The sequence below is a fragment of the Atta colombica genome, unplaced genomic scaffold (assembly GCF_001594045.1).
Source record: "Atta colombica isolate Treedump-2 unplaced genomic scaffold, Acol1.0 scaffold135, whole genome shotgun sequence".
NCBI lineage: Eukaryota > Metazoa > Arthropoda > Insecta > Hymenoptera > Formicidae > Atta > Atta colombica.
This window is the reverse complement of record NW_017259223.1, coordinates 2,154,230-2,168,519: the sequence shown is the minus strand read 5'-3', so window position 1 is coordinate 2,168,519 and position 14,290 is coordinate 2,154,230. Positions and strand designations below refer to the sequence as shown.

At 34.4% G+C, this 14,290-nt stretch overlaps 1 protein-coding gene across 8 annotated transcripts in view; it reads right to left on the bottom strand.

The window, feature by feature from the left end:
• LOC108684530 (NADP-dependent malic enzyme-like) overlaps nt 1-14,290 on the bottom strand; it is a 53,692-nt gene that overhangs the window by 3,705 nt on the left and 35,697 nt on the right. For 7 of the 8 annotated variants that reach the window (XM_018188896.1, XM_018188898.1, XM_018188899.1 and 4 more), the window contains 7 exons: nt 6,301-6,610; nt 6,018-6,200; nt 5,687-5,912; nt 5,484-5,626; nt 5,097-5,391; nt 4,886-5,030; nt 1,990-2,101 (listed from right to left, as the gene is read on the bottom strand). In XM_018188896.1, coding sequence (XP_018044385.1) covers nt 1,990-2,101; nt 4,886-5,030; nt 5,097-5,391; nt 5,484-5,626; nt 5,687-5,912; nt 6,018-6,200; nt 6,301-6,610 — 1,414 coding nt within the window. The remainder of the gene's footprint in view (nt 1-1,989; nt 2,102-4,885; nt 5,031-5,096; nt 5,392-5,483; nt 5,627-5,686; nt 5,913-6,017; nt 6,201-6,300; nt 6,611-14,290) is intronic. The other variant, XM_018188901.1, reaches the window with a different exon arrangement.

The following is a 14,290-nucleotide window of genomic DNA, read 5'->3' as shown; positions in this document are numbered from 1 at the left end:
TAGATGTACTCAAGACGGCGTAACTTTTACAAATGTCAAGCTATGGTGATAAAATTTGGTGAAATGTCAATAATAGATGTGGCAACCTAACCAAAAAAACAGAACTCAAATCAGCTGACTCAGAGCATCATCTGGTGATAATTCCGGGAACTTTTTGATCAAGGTAGTATATTCCTCTATAAGCTACAGAGACAAGTTCCAATATTTGCTGCAAACGACTGTTCCAGAGTCATGCGCGAATGAATTCGTGAAAAGTTTCCTTCCTACGAGAGAATTATGTTAAAGCAATAACGAGTTTGAAAAATCGTTTTGGACGAGATGATTGTGGTAGAATTTTACATTCGCGAACTATTTGGCCTAATATTACAAAATGCCATAAAGAGGAACAAGAAATCGACACTTTCCGGCATTTATGACAAAGTCGAGCGCTACACATGCTGGAGACACTTGGTGTAACAACGGACAAATGCGCGGCTATACTGTATCCTCTAATTGAGTCGTCCCTCCCCGAAGAAGTTCTATGGGAATGGCAACGCAGCGGAAACAAAAAGAAATGATGGAAAGGAATGAACAACGAGAAACTACGGATCGACTAGCGAGATTGCTAAAATTTCTACAGTTGAAAGTGGAAAATGAGGAATCGAACGCATCGACATGGCACTGATGGGATTTGGGTTATTGACGCAGCAAGAAAAGAATAAGTCGAAGAATAAGATGGAAAAAGAAATAGCAAGCGCGAGCGACATTTTGTTTCAAAGGGAACGAGGAAAGCGGTTTGTATATTTTGTAAATCAAGTCATGAGAGTTTCGCTTGTGAGGAAGCACGTAAATTATCGTTAAACGACCGTAAAGATATCGTTAAGAAAGAGAATGCTTGTCTGAATTGTTTGATTCGCGGCGCACAAAAATGTAGAACAAGGTTAATATAATATGCGATTGGTACAAGATGACACGTATTGTTGATGTGACTGGATATATCTCGCAAGAAACTCGTGCTCGCGAGTAACCAAATGACAATAAGAAAACGGTAGACGAACATAATTTAGCCACCTTCTGCGAAAGATGTCTGCCTCCAGATGTCTGCCTTCACTCTTCGCGTGAAGATGTATTCTGCGTCACGTGAGAAAATTGTCAGAGAGGTTATTGATACGGTCTCTCAATGTTCTTACATACGCACTGATATCGCCAGAGAATTAGGTTATGTATCTCGCGGGAAAATAGATGTTTCACACTTTTTATTCGACGGAGTTAAATCGAAACGTGAAAAACATGATGTGTTTTTGATACATATGAAGAATCTGGATGATTCGATTATTTCATCTACGATGAATCAAGCGATTCATCTGCGATGAATCAAGATACTATTTGCGGTATCATTCCGAGCGATACGTAGGTCGAAGAATTACGGACTAAAATATAAAAATATTATTTTGATTGACATTGGCGGCAAAGACAGTTCCATTGATATTCTTATCGGTGCAAATGTAGCTGGGAAATTAATAACCAGTCTGAAACAGGATTTAAAAAATAAATTAACTGCTTTCGAAACTCTAGGACTGTAATTGGAAAAGCTACCAAAGGTGCTGTCAGATGCGGCAACAATGGTTTATTACAACCCTTTTCGTGCAGGAGGCCAGTCCGTCCAACTGGCGTTTAGATGTCATTGGAATCACAGATCCAATCGAAAATGCGAGTAAATTAGTAAGAGACGAACAAACTCGAGAATTCTTAAAGAAAAGCGAAGTTGAACTCAGATAGTCGGTACGAGGTCAAGGTTGTGGATAAAGGATCAAGTAATTACGATAGCACCGGTCTCAAGTAATTACAATATCGCACGCAATAGATTGTATAAATGTATTGAAAGATTCAAAACTATAATTTGGTTCTATGATTTTCATAAATTCTATGAATCCGTCGCTATGTACGAATAAAAGAGGCAACTGACACATTGCAATCGCACGCGGTATAACTCTTGTTGTTTTTTCTTACTTCGCATGAGAAAAGTGATTTTCTGTTGTTCATTTGCATTTCCTGAGAGTTTGAATTAGATGTCGACGGAGTTAGAGATTCAATAGTTCCTTCCACTGAGTCAGCTTCAATGCTAGCGAAAAAAAAGAAAATAGAAATAATTAAAAAAATGTTCTTCGCAATTCTTAACAATTAAATTATACTGAAAAAAAATTTACTAAATTAAAATATTTATTTAAATGTTCCTAACTAAATATTTATTTATTTTATAAGTGTATTTTATAAGTGTAATATATTTATCTGATAAAAGTATCATTAATTTGATTGAAGTGTAATTTTTGTTATTTTGAGTATATATTTACTTACTGTAAGTAAATGTTTAATTAGAACTATTCAAATTACTATTTTTAAAATCTTAATAAAATTTTTTCAATGAGATGGAATTATTAAATGTAACAATGATACTCGATGTCTTTTTCCCCAAGTTTACAAACGTGCTCTTTACAGATTTTTATAAATAATCGATTTATCAACTCATATAATAAAACTTTTTTAAACCTGGACTCGTCTTCAAGAGATAGTCTTCGAAGATAATTTGTGTTTATATTTTAAATGTTTGTTCAATGCTGGTGTTGATCCATTGTACGATAAAGCATCGCCACATATTTTATAATTTGTTTTATCTCATCTTCCATTGGAACGGCATACTTCCATACTCGACTTTTTTGACAAAACATGATTAATGACTCCAAATTAGTCTAAATTCCGATTGCTCCAGGAATGTGTGATTGTAGAAACTAAAGATTTGACATTAATGCATGAAAATGACATTTTATTCACAAAAAATAAAAACCTGTACAGTAACATCTGTCATCGAGTAATATAATTGATACCGGGTACTCGTACGATTAATATGGATAACCGGGCAATGCATCCAAGTAATACGACTAATATGGGTACCCGATATTACCCGCATGTTTCAGGTAATGAGCGAATATCCTTATATCTAGGTATCATTAGCATTAGTGGAGGGATTCAGTATTTAAAAGATTTTTACATTAGTCACTCAGTGGACACCGGTGAAGCACTCACACAACATAGAGAAGATAATACAGTCGTTACCGCTTTTCTTGAAAATGCAATATAGTGTAAATTATTACATTCCAATTCAACAAGATGAATCACGCAAGTGAGTATTACAATTTTATTAATTTTTATATATTTTTTCTCTACATCTCGCTTACCTATATTCATCTTTTTTATTACAACACATTTCCTCGCTATACGCCTTAAGAAGAAGATACGCATTAATACCTATAGCTTACAAATATCTGGATATTGGAATAATCGTGGGACCTATATCTCATGTGGAAATCGCGATCGGCGACACTCGAGACAACCGCATCGAATATTGAGCAATTGATTGACAGTCGAATACTCCATCATTATTAGTGATTCAAGACTTTGTGATTGAACTTATCAAAATACATGATGTGCACAATGTAAAATTATCATTATGTAATAAGTGTTTGTATATGAAACCATCGATTATACTTTTTATGCTTGAACTTAAACGTTGCGTTGAACACATATATTTCGATTTATATCATACGAATAGTGTAAGCGATAAATTTAAATATTTCTTATTTACGTCAAAATTGGATTAAAATAAATTTAAAGCGCTAAATACTTAGCGCAAGATTTATGATAGAAATTCTAAAAATCAAATGTGAATTGATAGCATATGCTTTAGATCATATTGTATACTATGCATTACATGAAAAATGAGAATATTAAAATGAATATTAAAATTATATTACTCTTTGTTTAAAATTATTTAATCCTTTGTCTCTCAATCATTCCTTCTTCATACCTCCGTATTGAATTAATTGATAAGAAAGCGCGCTTGATCATTTGTACTACATTATTAAAAAAATATAATTGCTAAGTCATATCATTAAAAAACAAGTACCTTATCTATTTACAATAATAAAATCGTGTGCGAAAGAAGAAAAGAGAACGTTGGAGCTGAAGAGAGAGCGCACGGGAGGAAAAGAGCACAAATATAACGATAAGTAGGACCGCAGTGGGTAGAAGAGAAAGCATAAATATGATGATTAGGATAGAATCTTCCACCACAAGGTGGAAGAGAGAGAGAGAGCGAATAACATAAGTATAGAATTGCAACAAAACAGAGAGGACAAGTTAGAAAGAGAACGCAACGCAACGAGCAAGAGAAAGAAAGAACAAACTCTTCTTCCTCCTCTAACAGGAATGACGCGCTTCCCCCTCCCTCAGACCCAGCGTCTGTGTGTATTTTCCACTCTCTGACATGCTCACACCACATATATCGCATATACGCATTAACACATGGGGATTTAGAATCGGTGTATCTATCTTACTTAAAAATCTATTAAGAATCATTTAATTGATTTTTGACGGAGTTATGGACAATCAAAATCAGAATACTCTTTTTCTTAAACCGCGAGTAACAAAAAATTGTAGGGATATTTTTAAACAATGATTTTGTAGGGAAACCTTCAAGTTTTTACGATAAACAGTCGAAAATTTTGACAAATTTTTTTGGGCATGTAACTGATTTACTAAGCAAAAAGAAAATTTCCTTTTTTTCAGTTTGTTATTTTCTATAAGTAAAAATCGAATTTACAGAAACTAAAAATATACAGTAATTTCGAAAGAGAGATTTCAAGCTTTTTTTTTATTTAAATTTCATTTTTAATGAAGTTATTATATAATTTTGAGCTAAAAAAAATGACATTACTTTTGATCAATCCAATGTGTATGTATTTCTTTAATTCTACAACTTATGAAAATGATAAATTTCACTGGATTAAATAATGTAACGTTACATAGTTGAAAGAATTAACTTATAAGTCATGAAGTTTATTGTACTTACTTTTCCGGTAAGATACGTGGTTTGGCATAATCACCCGGCCATTCATACAAATTTGGCAGTGGACTATCGTAGTTGGCATCGTACATCTTACTTATGATGAATTGTCGTTTATCTTTTGGCTCCGGATATTCGCTTGCTAAACCACCTATAAATATAACAATAGATAATACTAGTATTTTAAATACAATTACGAAATTATAACAATACCTACCTTTAGCATAAGCGTAATCAGCTATTTTAACCGCGATGTCGATAGAACACTCACGAATATTATTTAATGGCGGATATAAACTACCCCTTTCAAGATCTTCATTTTTTACATGATCGGCGACAGTTTGTGCCGAGATCAAGAATAAATCTTCAGTAATATGATGTACTCCAGTCGCAATAACCCCTAAAGCGATACCAGGAAAGATATATGCATTATTACCCTGTCCAGGCTTATATATTTTTCCATTATGTTTTACTTCACCGAATGGCGAACCCGAAGAGAATACACATCTACCCTAAAACATAGACGTTTAGTCTGACGAATGAATTTAGTATGCTAAAAAGTAAAATTATCATTGTATTATTTAAGATTTTATTATATTCATACATCAGTATGATCATACGCTTGTTGCGCCGTACATTCAGCTTTACTAGTTGGATTACTTAAAGCGAAGATCAACGGCCTCTCGTTATTTTTTGCCATTTCTCTTAAGACTTCAGGAGTAAATGCCCCTGCCGCCGCCGAAGCGCCTATACGAACATTTCAGTTCTATATCAAGATTGTTTTTTTTTTTTAAGAAATCTGCTTACCTATCAAGACAGAAGGTTTGATTTCTTTCACAACTTCGATTAATGTCTTCATTACTTTGTAGTCCTTCGCATACCAAATCTTGTGGCCTTCCAAATTACCCTCGGGCCGATTCTTTACGAGTAATCCATCAATATCCATCATCCAAATATTATTGCGCGCTTGTTGTTGAGTGCAACCGTCAGCTTCCATTGCTTTGACACAAAGATCAGCAATTCCAATAGCTGCCTATATCAAATAAAATAAATATTGTTATAAAGCGAATTTAAAACAAACATAAATATTTACTATCTTCGAAATAAGACTATTGCATTATGTTGAAAATTTACAAACCTCTCCGGCACCAAGGAAGACAAATTTATTATCTGCCATTCTTTTCTTAGTTATTCTTTGCGATGCTAAAATTCCAGCTACAGCAACCGCAGCTGTACCTTGTATATCATCGTTGAACGTACAATATTTATTTCTGTATTTGTCTAAGAAACGGAAGGCATTATGATTTCCGAAATCTTCGAACTAAAACAAGCGTGCAATATTACACGTACGTATCATAAGGTTATTTAACAAAATTTGAGTTAAAGACATAATATATATTTAAAAGTACACGTTAGCTTACTTGAATAAGAACGTTTTGTCCATACTTTTGCACGCAGGCAGCCATAAATTCGTCGATTAATTCATCATATTCGGCACCTTGGCTTCTGGACTTATTAAGACCAATGTAATGAGGATCGTTTCTTAACTGTTCGTTATTAGTGCCTACATCGATGGTAATCGGGAGACATTGATGCGGTTTGATACCAGCCAGAGCTGTATAAAGTGCTAGTTTTCCAACGGGGATACCCATGCCGCAAGCTCCGAGATCACCAAGACCTAAAATTCGTTCACCATCTGTTACGCAGATGGCCCGCACCGCTTGTTCTGGCCTAAAAATGCGGAAATCGTCGTGATCAACATTGATGATAAATTAATATCCCATACTATATGTAAAGTAATTTCTTTCTTGCATTACACAACGCAGCAACATGTGCAATATATGGAATTCTATTTTTAGCAAACATACTCCAAATACATGCTTTCCGTTTAAACTTTATAGAGTGTTCCTTACAATCTGTTTCCTTACAATAGTAATTATACTTTTCAAATCAAATGAATACAGAAAATTCAAATACAATCGAGGCTAAATCTTGATGTTTAATAATATATAATATATAATAATATTTATACATAAATGATGTATAATAATATTTATATATAAATTTTAAAGACATTTTCCAATTATGTAATATAAATTGTATGCCGATTATTACTTATCGGATTTGAAACACAATCATGAACTAAAGCTGATGAAGTAAAATTCGTTTAGCAAACAAAAAAGTCACAGTGATGAAAAATGATGTGAGCAATTAATCTGATGAAGTAAAATTCGTTTAACAAACAAAACTTTATTTTCATAAAAGTCGTCAACCCACTGTGAAATGACAATGAAATCGATGTCAAATCAACATCGATTCCATTCATTTCTTACTGGAAAGGAATTACTTCTAGATACTGTTATGATTTCAATACAAGAGAGGCAAGAGAGAGTAAGGATAACACATAGTATAAGAATATAAGGTATTTCATTACACATAATGACCTTAGCAGAAAGTTGACTTATAATCTTAAGACAGTGGGCGCATTCAAGCCGGACAAAGTCTGTTCGCTGAGCGATTGAATGTGATTGATTGGACCTATAAGTAACAACCAATCATGTTTATTTGCTTGGCGAGTAGGCTATTCGCTTTGTCGACTTGAACGCGCCCAATATTTTATGACTTAAGTCTTATGTTTTTAATAAGTTCGAATCTACAATGGATATTTTAAACTTTAAACTGCAAGAAATTAACCAATTACGTATAAGTCGAATGCGAGAAGAACAATTAATTATGATTCGTCCATTTCTTGTGGCTTAAGGCTTAAAAATCTATTGTATTGGATTGTCCGCAAAGTTCGTGCCGATTTTGAAGGAAAATTGAAATGCAGAAGATTTAAATTTTTAATTTCATTTATTAAATTTAAATCTTTTGCGACACGAACTTTCCGCACAACCCAATAGATCCGGACTTACGCACAAGAATTATCTTATGACTTATGTTTTGAACTTCGCATTTATTCATATCTTTAAAACATAAGTCATAAAATATGCTGGATTCATACATATCAGAAAGCAGAATTTTATTTTGTATCGATGATACGAAGCAAAATCCTATTTTCTGATTGGTTATAGATCGTCGTACGACGCACGTCGAATCTAGTGTGAATTCAGCAATAATTTCTTGTGCGTTACTAAAGAGATAAGACTTCAGTTATAAGTTTTAAGATTATAAGTCAGTCTTTCTGCTACGGTCCTATATCAGAACAACTAATCAAATGCGTATCCTAAGACAGGACAATACTGTGATCAAAGACTAGCCGCTATGCGCATTGGGTATGCTGGGAAATATCTTATATTTTTATACCAAGGCACAGTATAGGTAAGCTCAATATTAATAAAAATAGCACATTTCTTTGATCTGAGTCGAAATGTCGACAATTCTCCTGTTGGCTATTTCGATCGCTATTTTGAACCTGAGTGAGGCTCGATTGCGCATATTATCGATCGGACACGGCAGTATTTCCCGATTGGACATGGACCCAAACAGACACACAGCGTTATATTAGGACACGGATTGTTTATGGACCCGATTGCACATAGATCCGATTGCACACCGATCCAATTGCACACAGATCCGATTGCGCATATTCAATCAGACGCAATAGCGATCGGAAAAAAGAAAATATTAAATGATGAAAAAACATAAATAAGTATTTGTATATCCATGCGAAACGACTCTCATTTTACTTCTCTCCCCTGCAAAAGGGACGCACAACTCCTATAATTGTACTGTTGTTGAAATTAGAAAATCTGTCATGTAGACAGTGGAATGTATAGACTAATTGTCACGATCAATTTTCTTTCAGTTTCTGAAACGCGGGGCGCTCAATTATCTTTCGATGCGTGCGGAAGTATATGGAGCAGGGGAGAATGGGGAAAGAGAAGAAAAATATAACAAAAAGAAAGGAGAAACAAAAAAGAAGAACGAGATCTGATCTCCAATGAGATGATCCCCTTTATTTGGATCTAGCTTTTTTATTATGTGGATCTCACCGGAAGATCTTTAGTATGCGCGACAGACAGGTCGGATCTCTTGGGCCGGGCAGAGATCGGGATAGTTCCTGGTACTGGGTGGTACTCCGGGCTCGGGGAATCCATGACGGATCTGCGGATCGAATTCTTCGTGGTGATACTCACGCACCAGGCTCCTATAGGCGGCCTCGCGGCCCGCTCGGCGCGCACACACGGCATCGGTTGCTCCTGTGAACATCGCGATTGGCTTAACTTAGCACTTAAGTTAGGCGAGAGTGCCACGGAAGCCTCGGAATCGGAGTATCGCTGGGGCGTTCGATTGGAAAGGTAAATTGCGCCTTCAAATAAAGGAGCCGCCGGATAACAGGAGGAAGATCTGCATCCCTTTTCCTTTGCTATTGAGATTGGGACGAGCAACGAGGGATCGAATGTCAAAATGGAGCGGTGAGGAGCCCTAGAGGAGCCCTTGTGTTCCCGCTCGGATAATCATCGATTCTGTATCGAGCACTCGAGTGATCGAGAAAAGGAGCGTTCTGATGAATGCTCAAGAACGAATATGAGCGGGCGTGAAGGAACGACAGATAGCGCGCTATAACGGCGCGCGATTGTAGATGATGGATCGTCGCCGACACTTCGAACAACTAGGAGGCACTCGCGGAAATGCGTTGCGCGTTAGGCCTCTCATACAATGACAATTAAGGAACATCACAAACAAGACACGTAACATTCAGGCATTTCGGGCACAACGAGATAAAAAAACAATGAAAAAAAAAGGAGAATTAACAGATTATATCAATTAGATTTTAATGCACTATTGAACTCACACAAAAAAAATATAATAAAGACCAAATGAACTAAAAACAGGTTACAACTGAATAGCAATGATTATTCTGATTTTACAATTTAATGTTCTCGATAAAGAAGAAAGAAAAATAAAGATACAATTGAAGTCTAATATAAGTGGGCTCACAGCCTTACGCGGCGTGCACAATGTAACTTCTACTCTAATAATCGATTCTGGCTATCTTGTTTACTTGCGCAAGATTTAACTTTTGTTAAGCGAAGCTTTAACAAAAGAAAACTAAAAACGAAGTACGAGCGAAGATGCTCGTCCTGGACCTCGTTTATATACAAAGAATATCTCGCGAGTAAACTAATGATAGGCTTTGGCTCCAATGGAACATTGTTCTAGAACATTCTATAGATTTTTATTTTACATGATTATTCCTTAATTAATGCAGTTTTTTTGATCGTGCGAGGGCACAAAAAGGAATTTTTGCGAGGCCCTTTTGATTTTTTCGCGCTTGCATTTGATCAGATTGTCCATTTGATTACTATTCCCGTATCAGGAGTTTTTTATGTATTAGATTTTCGATATCGAGTTGAGTTTGAGCTCCGCTCAATTATCCAACGGTTTTTCATATTTATTTAGATATTTTTGAGAAAGTTGAAGAATCTCCGTTGAATAATTAGGGATTTTAAGGCTCTTTATGAAAGTTACCTCAGGACCATTTACTTGCAATCATATTAATTATATTAATTATTACTTTTGAAGTAATTAATAAGATTTTTGTTGTATGTTGTCGTTAATATGTAGAAGCGCGCTTGAAAGAGGTTTTCCGATCATCGCGGTTATCATTTCGTTCGGTTTTGACTTTTACTGTAAGCACTGTGATTTTAATTGGGTTTGCATTAATTAAGAATTTCAATTAAGTCGGTCGCGCAGGAGGGATACGTTTTCTGTTCGGTTTCGCTATCACGCATGACTCGTCGCTTTCGCTCGCGAATTCGCCAGATGATTCATAAATCGCGTTATAGTGTACCTTTTCAGTGTTTTCGCGACGCGAGGCCTGAGGCCCGTTGTTAACGTGTGATGGCAACATGTGACGCCCAGCACGGTTTATTTGTGCTGATTGTTACATTAGTACCATATTTATTGGTTCGTTGTGTCGAACCATTGATTGACTATGCCGACCCGAACAAAAAAAAAATATCCTACCCGCTTGGGGCCTACTGCCTAGAAATTGCAACGTAGACTGTATCTGCTTGGAATATTTCTAAACTCATGAAAACAGTGGAGTGTGAGAATAGTCTGTGTGCAATCGGGTCCGTGTGCAATCGGATCCGTATGCAATCGGATCCGTATGCAAACGGGTCCGTATGTAATCGAGTCCGTGTCTTAATGCAATGCTGTATATCCGATCGAGTCTGTGTCCGATCGCATCTATTCAATTGGGAAATACTGCCGTGTCCGATCGATAATGTGCGCAATCGGAATACCTTGGATCTTATCTGTAGTCCAATAAGCTTAGTATAATTGATATGATTAGTAAATCCAATATAGCGAACTTTTGTGCTACTTTTATTAATATAGAGCTTCAATAGGTAAGAACAGTAAGTTCACTCTGTCAAAAATGATGCTAATCGTCTCTGGCGCAATTAGTTTTTCTTAGTTTTCTCTAAGGAAATTAAGAAAGAAAGCAACTTCGATCTTATATATGCTCATTCACAGCTGACAACAAGGTGGTCGGTCATTAGCAATCAGATCAAAGATGCCGACACTATTTCTACCTATACTGTGGTAAAAGACACAATAGAAGCAATAAGGAATTAGAAATAATATCCAGTAATAAAGCCGGATCTTATATTTAAGATCGTTTTAAATAGTCTTAATATGTGAATCAAAGAGCCGTATTAGCACATTACTTAAGACGGTCTTAAAATAAGAACTATGAATATTGCCCATAGTCCCTTCCTTGAAGAATGAAAATTCCTTGTACCTCATTTTTCAAAAATCTTCCTTAACCTTCCAAACAAGGAGCCTTAATCTTCTTTTTCTCAAGGAAAGTTACGAACTTCTTTGAGGAAGAAGTGCAATCTTCATAACCAAACAAACTTCCAAATTTAGTTCATTACATCGGTCTTTTTATTTTCGACAGCTTTTTTAAGCTTTTTTAAGGAAATAAGCACCAAAAGCATTTTCTCTTTTTCCATATAATGAACATTATGGCGAATTTGATTGAAAACACTAGTGCGTACTGATGCATATTAAAGCCATTGTACACTAATTTAATTTGAATATAAAAATAAAATGCAAATTTTTCGAATTCTAAAATATATTTTATCTAATAATACAATAGAATGTATTGAGTATTTCACGATTTAATCGATTTCTATGCTTATTTATAAATATATATTTACGTTATTTTATGTATAATGGCTTTAACCCGGCTTGAGCTAAGTGATAAAGTACGTAAAAAAATCTAAATCTAAAAGTACTTAAATCTAAAAGTACTTCATAAGACACAACGAATCTCCCATTATAAAAACTACAAAATATTCAGAATTATAAGAAAACTATTAAAATTTTATTAAAATTAATAATAATTTTAACTGTTAAAGAGATTAATACGTCGGATGTGATATACCCGACCTAGCTTACGCCGAGTTAAAATGCACCAATGAGCACTGAGTACGTCCAATTCGTGCGTTATGGAATTCGCTATTAGTTTTATCTTTATCCATTATTATTGCAAAATGCTTGATTATAATTTTAATTAATTAACAATGCCTTTATAATCTTTATTTATAATTATGATATTAAAAAATTTGCATACACCAGGCACGGATGGAACTTGGGAAAGGAAGTTGGGAAAAATTCCGAAGGGCCGGTCCAGACCGAGACCGAAAAACGCGAATGCTAATGCTAAAATCGTCGTAACCACCTCGAACCCAAGCGCTACTATCCTAATAAACAAAAATGGATTGAAATGGATCAGATTTTCAGAAATATGAATTCATGAATGTTAAAATGAATCCTTTTCAATCCTGAATGCATTTTTATTCATTTATAGGAATTACATAGAGCATATTTCTATGCCTTTCAATCTAAAACTAATATTAGCATTTTCTGTGCATCGTGAATACTACTCAATTCAGAATTGTGAATAGGAAGTACAATTTTTTTATTTCAGTTAAATTAAAAAATAATAATTTCTGTGCAAAATGAATACTGTTCAATTCAATATTCCGAATAAGAAAGTGCAATTTTTTATTCCAATTAAATAAAAAAAGTTTTTATTTAAAAATGAACCATAAATGCTGCTTAATTTATTCAAAATTATGAATAGGAAATTCTTCATTTTAATCTAACTAATTGTAAGTTCAAAAAACTACTTATAAAGTAGTACAAAACGTAAAAATAATTTAGTTATGTTCTTTATTTCTCTTTGATTAAAAATAAAATGAATAATCGATATTAACACTAGCAAACCAAACCAAGCACTCCAATCCCAAATATTACTCTGATTGTGAGATCGGCCAAGAGATTAGGTTATCCGATTTTTACCCAATGCCCAATGTCGTTTTATAGTAAATTGTTTATATTTCATTATAAATGTTAAATGATAATATTTTTATTGTATCCATATAATTTCGTTCGCTAGATTAGCTGATTATAATTGAAGAAGTGGTGTAGCAGGCAACGCAGAAGATTCATAATCCAGAAGTCCCAAGTTCGAATCCCACTAAAGTGCGTTTTTTAATACCAATTTAAAGTAATCAATTTCAGGCATTTATAATTATTATAAATATCTTAGGAATAAAATTTGTAACTCTTAAATATGAATGTTTTTTTTTTTCGAATGTTAAACTAATGTCAACATCCATTTCAATCCATTCAATCCATTTTCATGGATTTAAAGTACGTATTAAAAAATTTTTAATCCATCTTAATCCATTCTCATTTGCTGGGACTTCATGAGCTTGCACTTCATATTTGTTAGTATTATCTGCAACTTCGTGAACAGCTTGATAGCGCTAATAATGCGAATAGCGTTTTTTTGAACGCACCCTAAAATATGTGTGCATAGCGCTGTATTAATATAAGTCAGTGTGACAGATTTCCTTACCTCAATAATTAACTTTAATGCTTAATATCTCGTTTCGCGGTCCTAGACACATTTTACTATCGGATTCTTTCGTTTCATGCAAAAACGTTGAATGAGCATAATTTCATTGAAATTGAAAGTAAGGGGCGTCTTCTAAATAATTATCTAAATTAACTTATACGAGAAATCGAATAATAGTCGAATAGTTCTAAATTGCCTGCGCATAAGTGCGATTACAGTTCAGGATTAGTATACAATTACCATCCCACAAGTCTTAAGTTCTAAGGTTCGAATCCCGTTGAAACCCTATGCATTTTCAGAAATATATACATCCCAGCAAATGAGAATGGATAAAATGGATTGAAATTTTTTTCTAACTTCCGAATACGTATTTTAAATAGCGAATACTTTTTTTGGATTCAATTAGATTCAGTTGGATTCAATTAGATTCAGTTGGATGCAATTGAATTGAAAAATTGCATTTCCTGTTCAAAATTTTGAATTGAACAGTATTTATAATGTGTGTGTGTTGTGCACAAAAAATATTA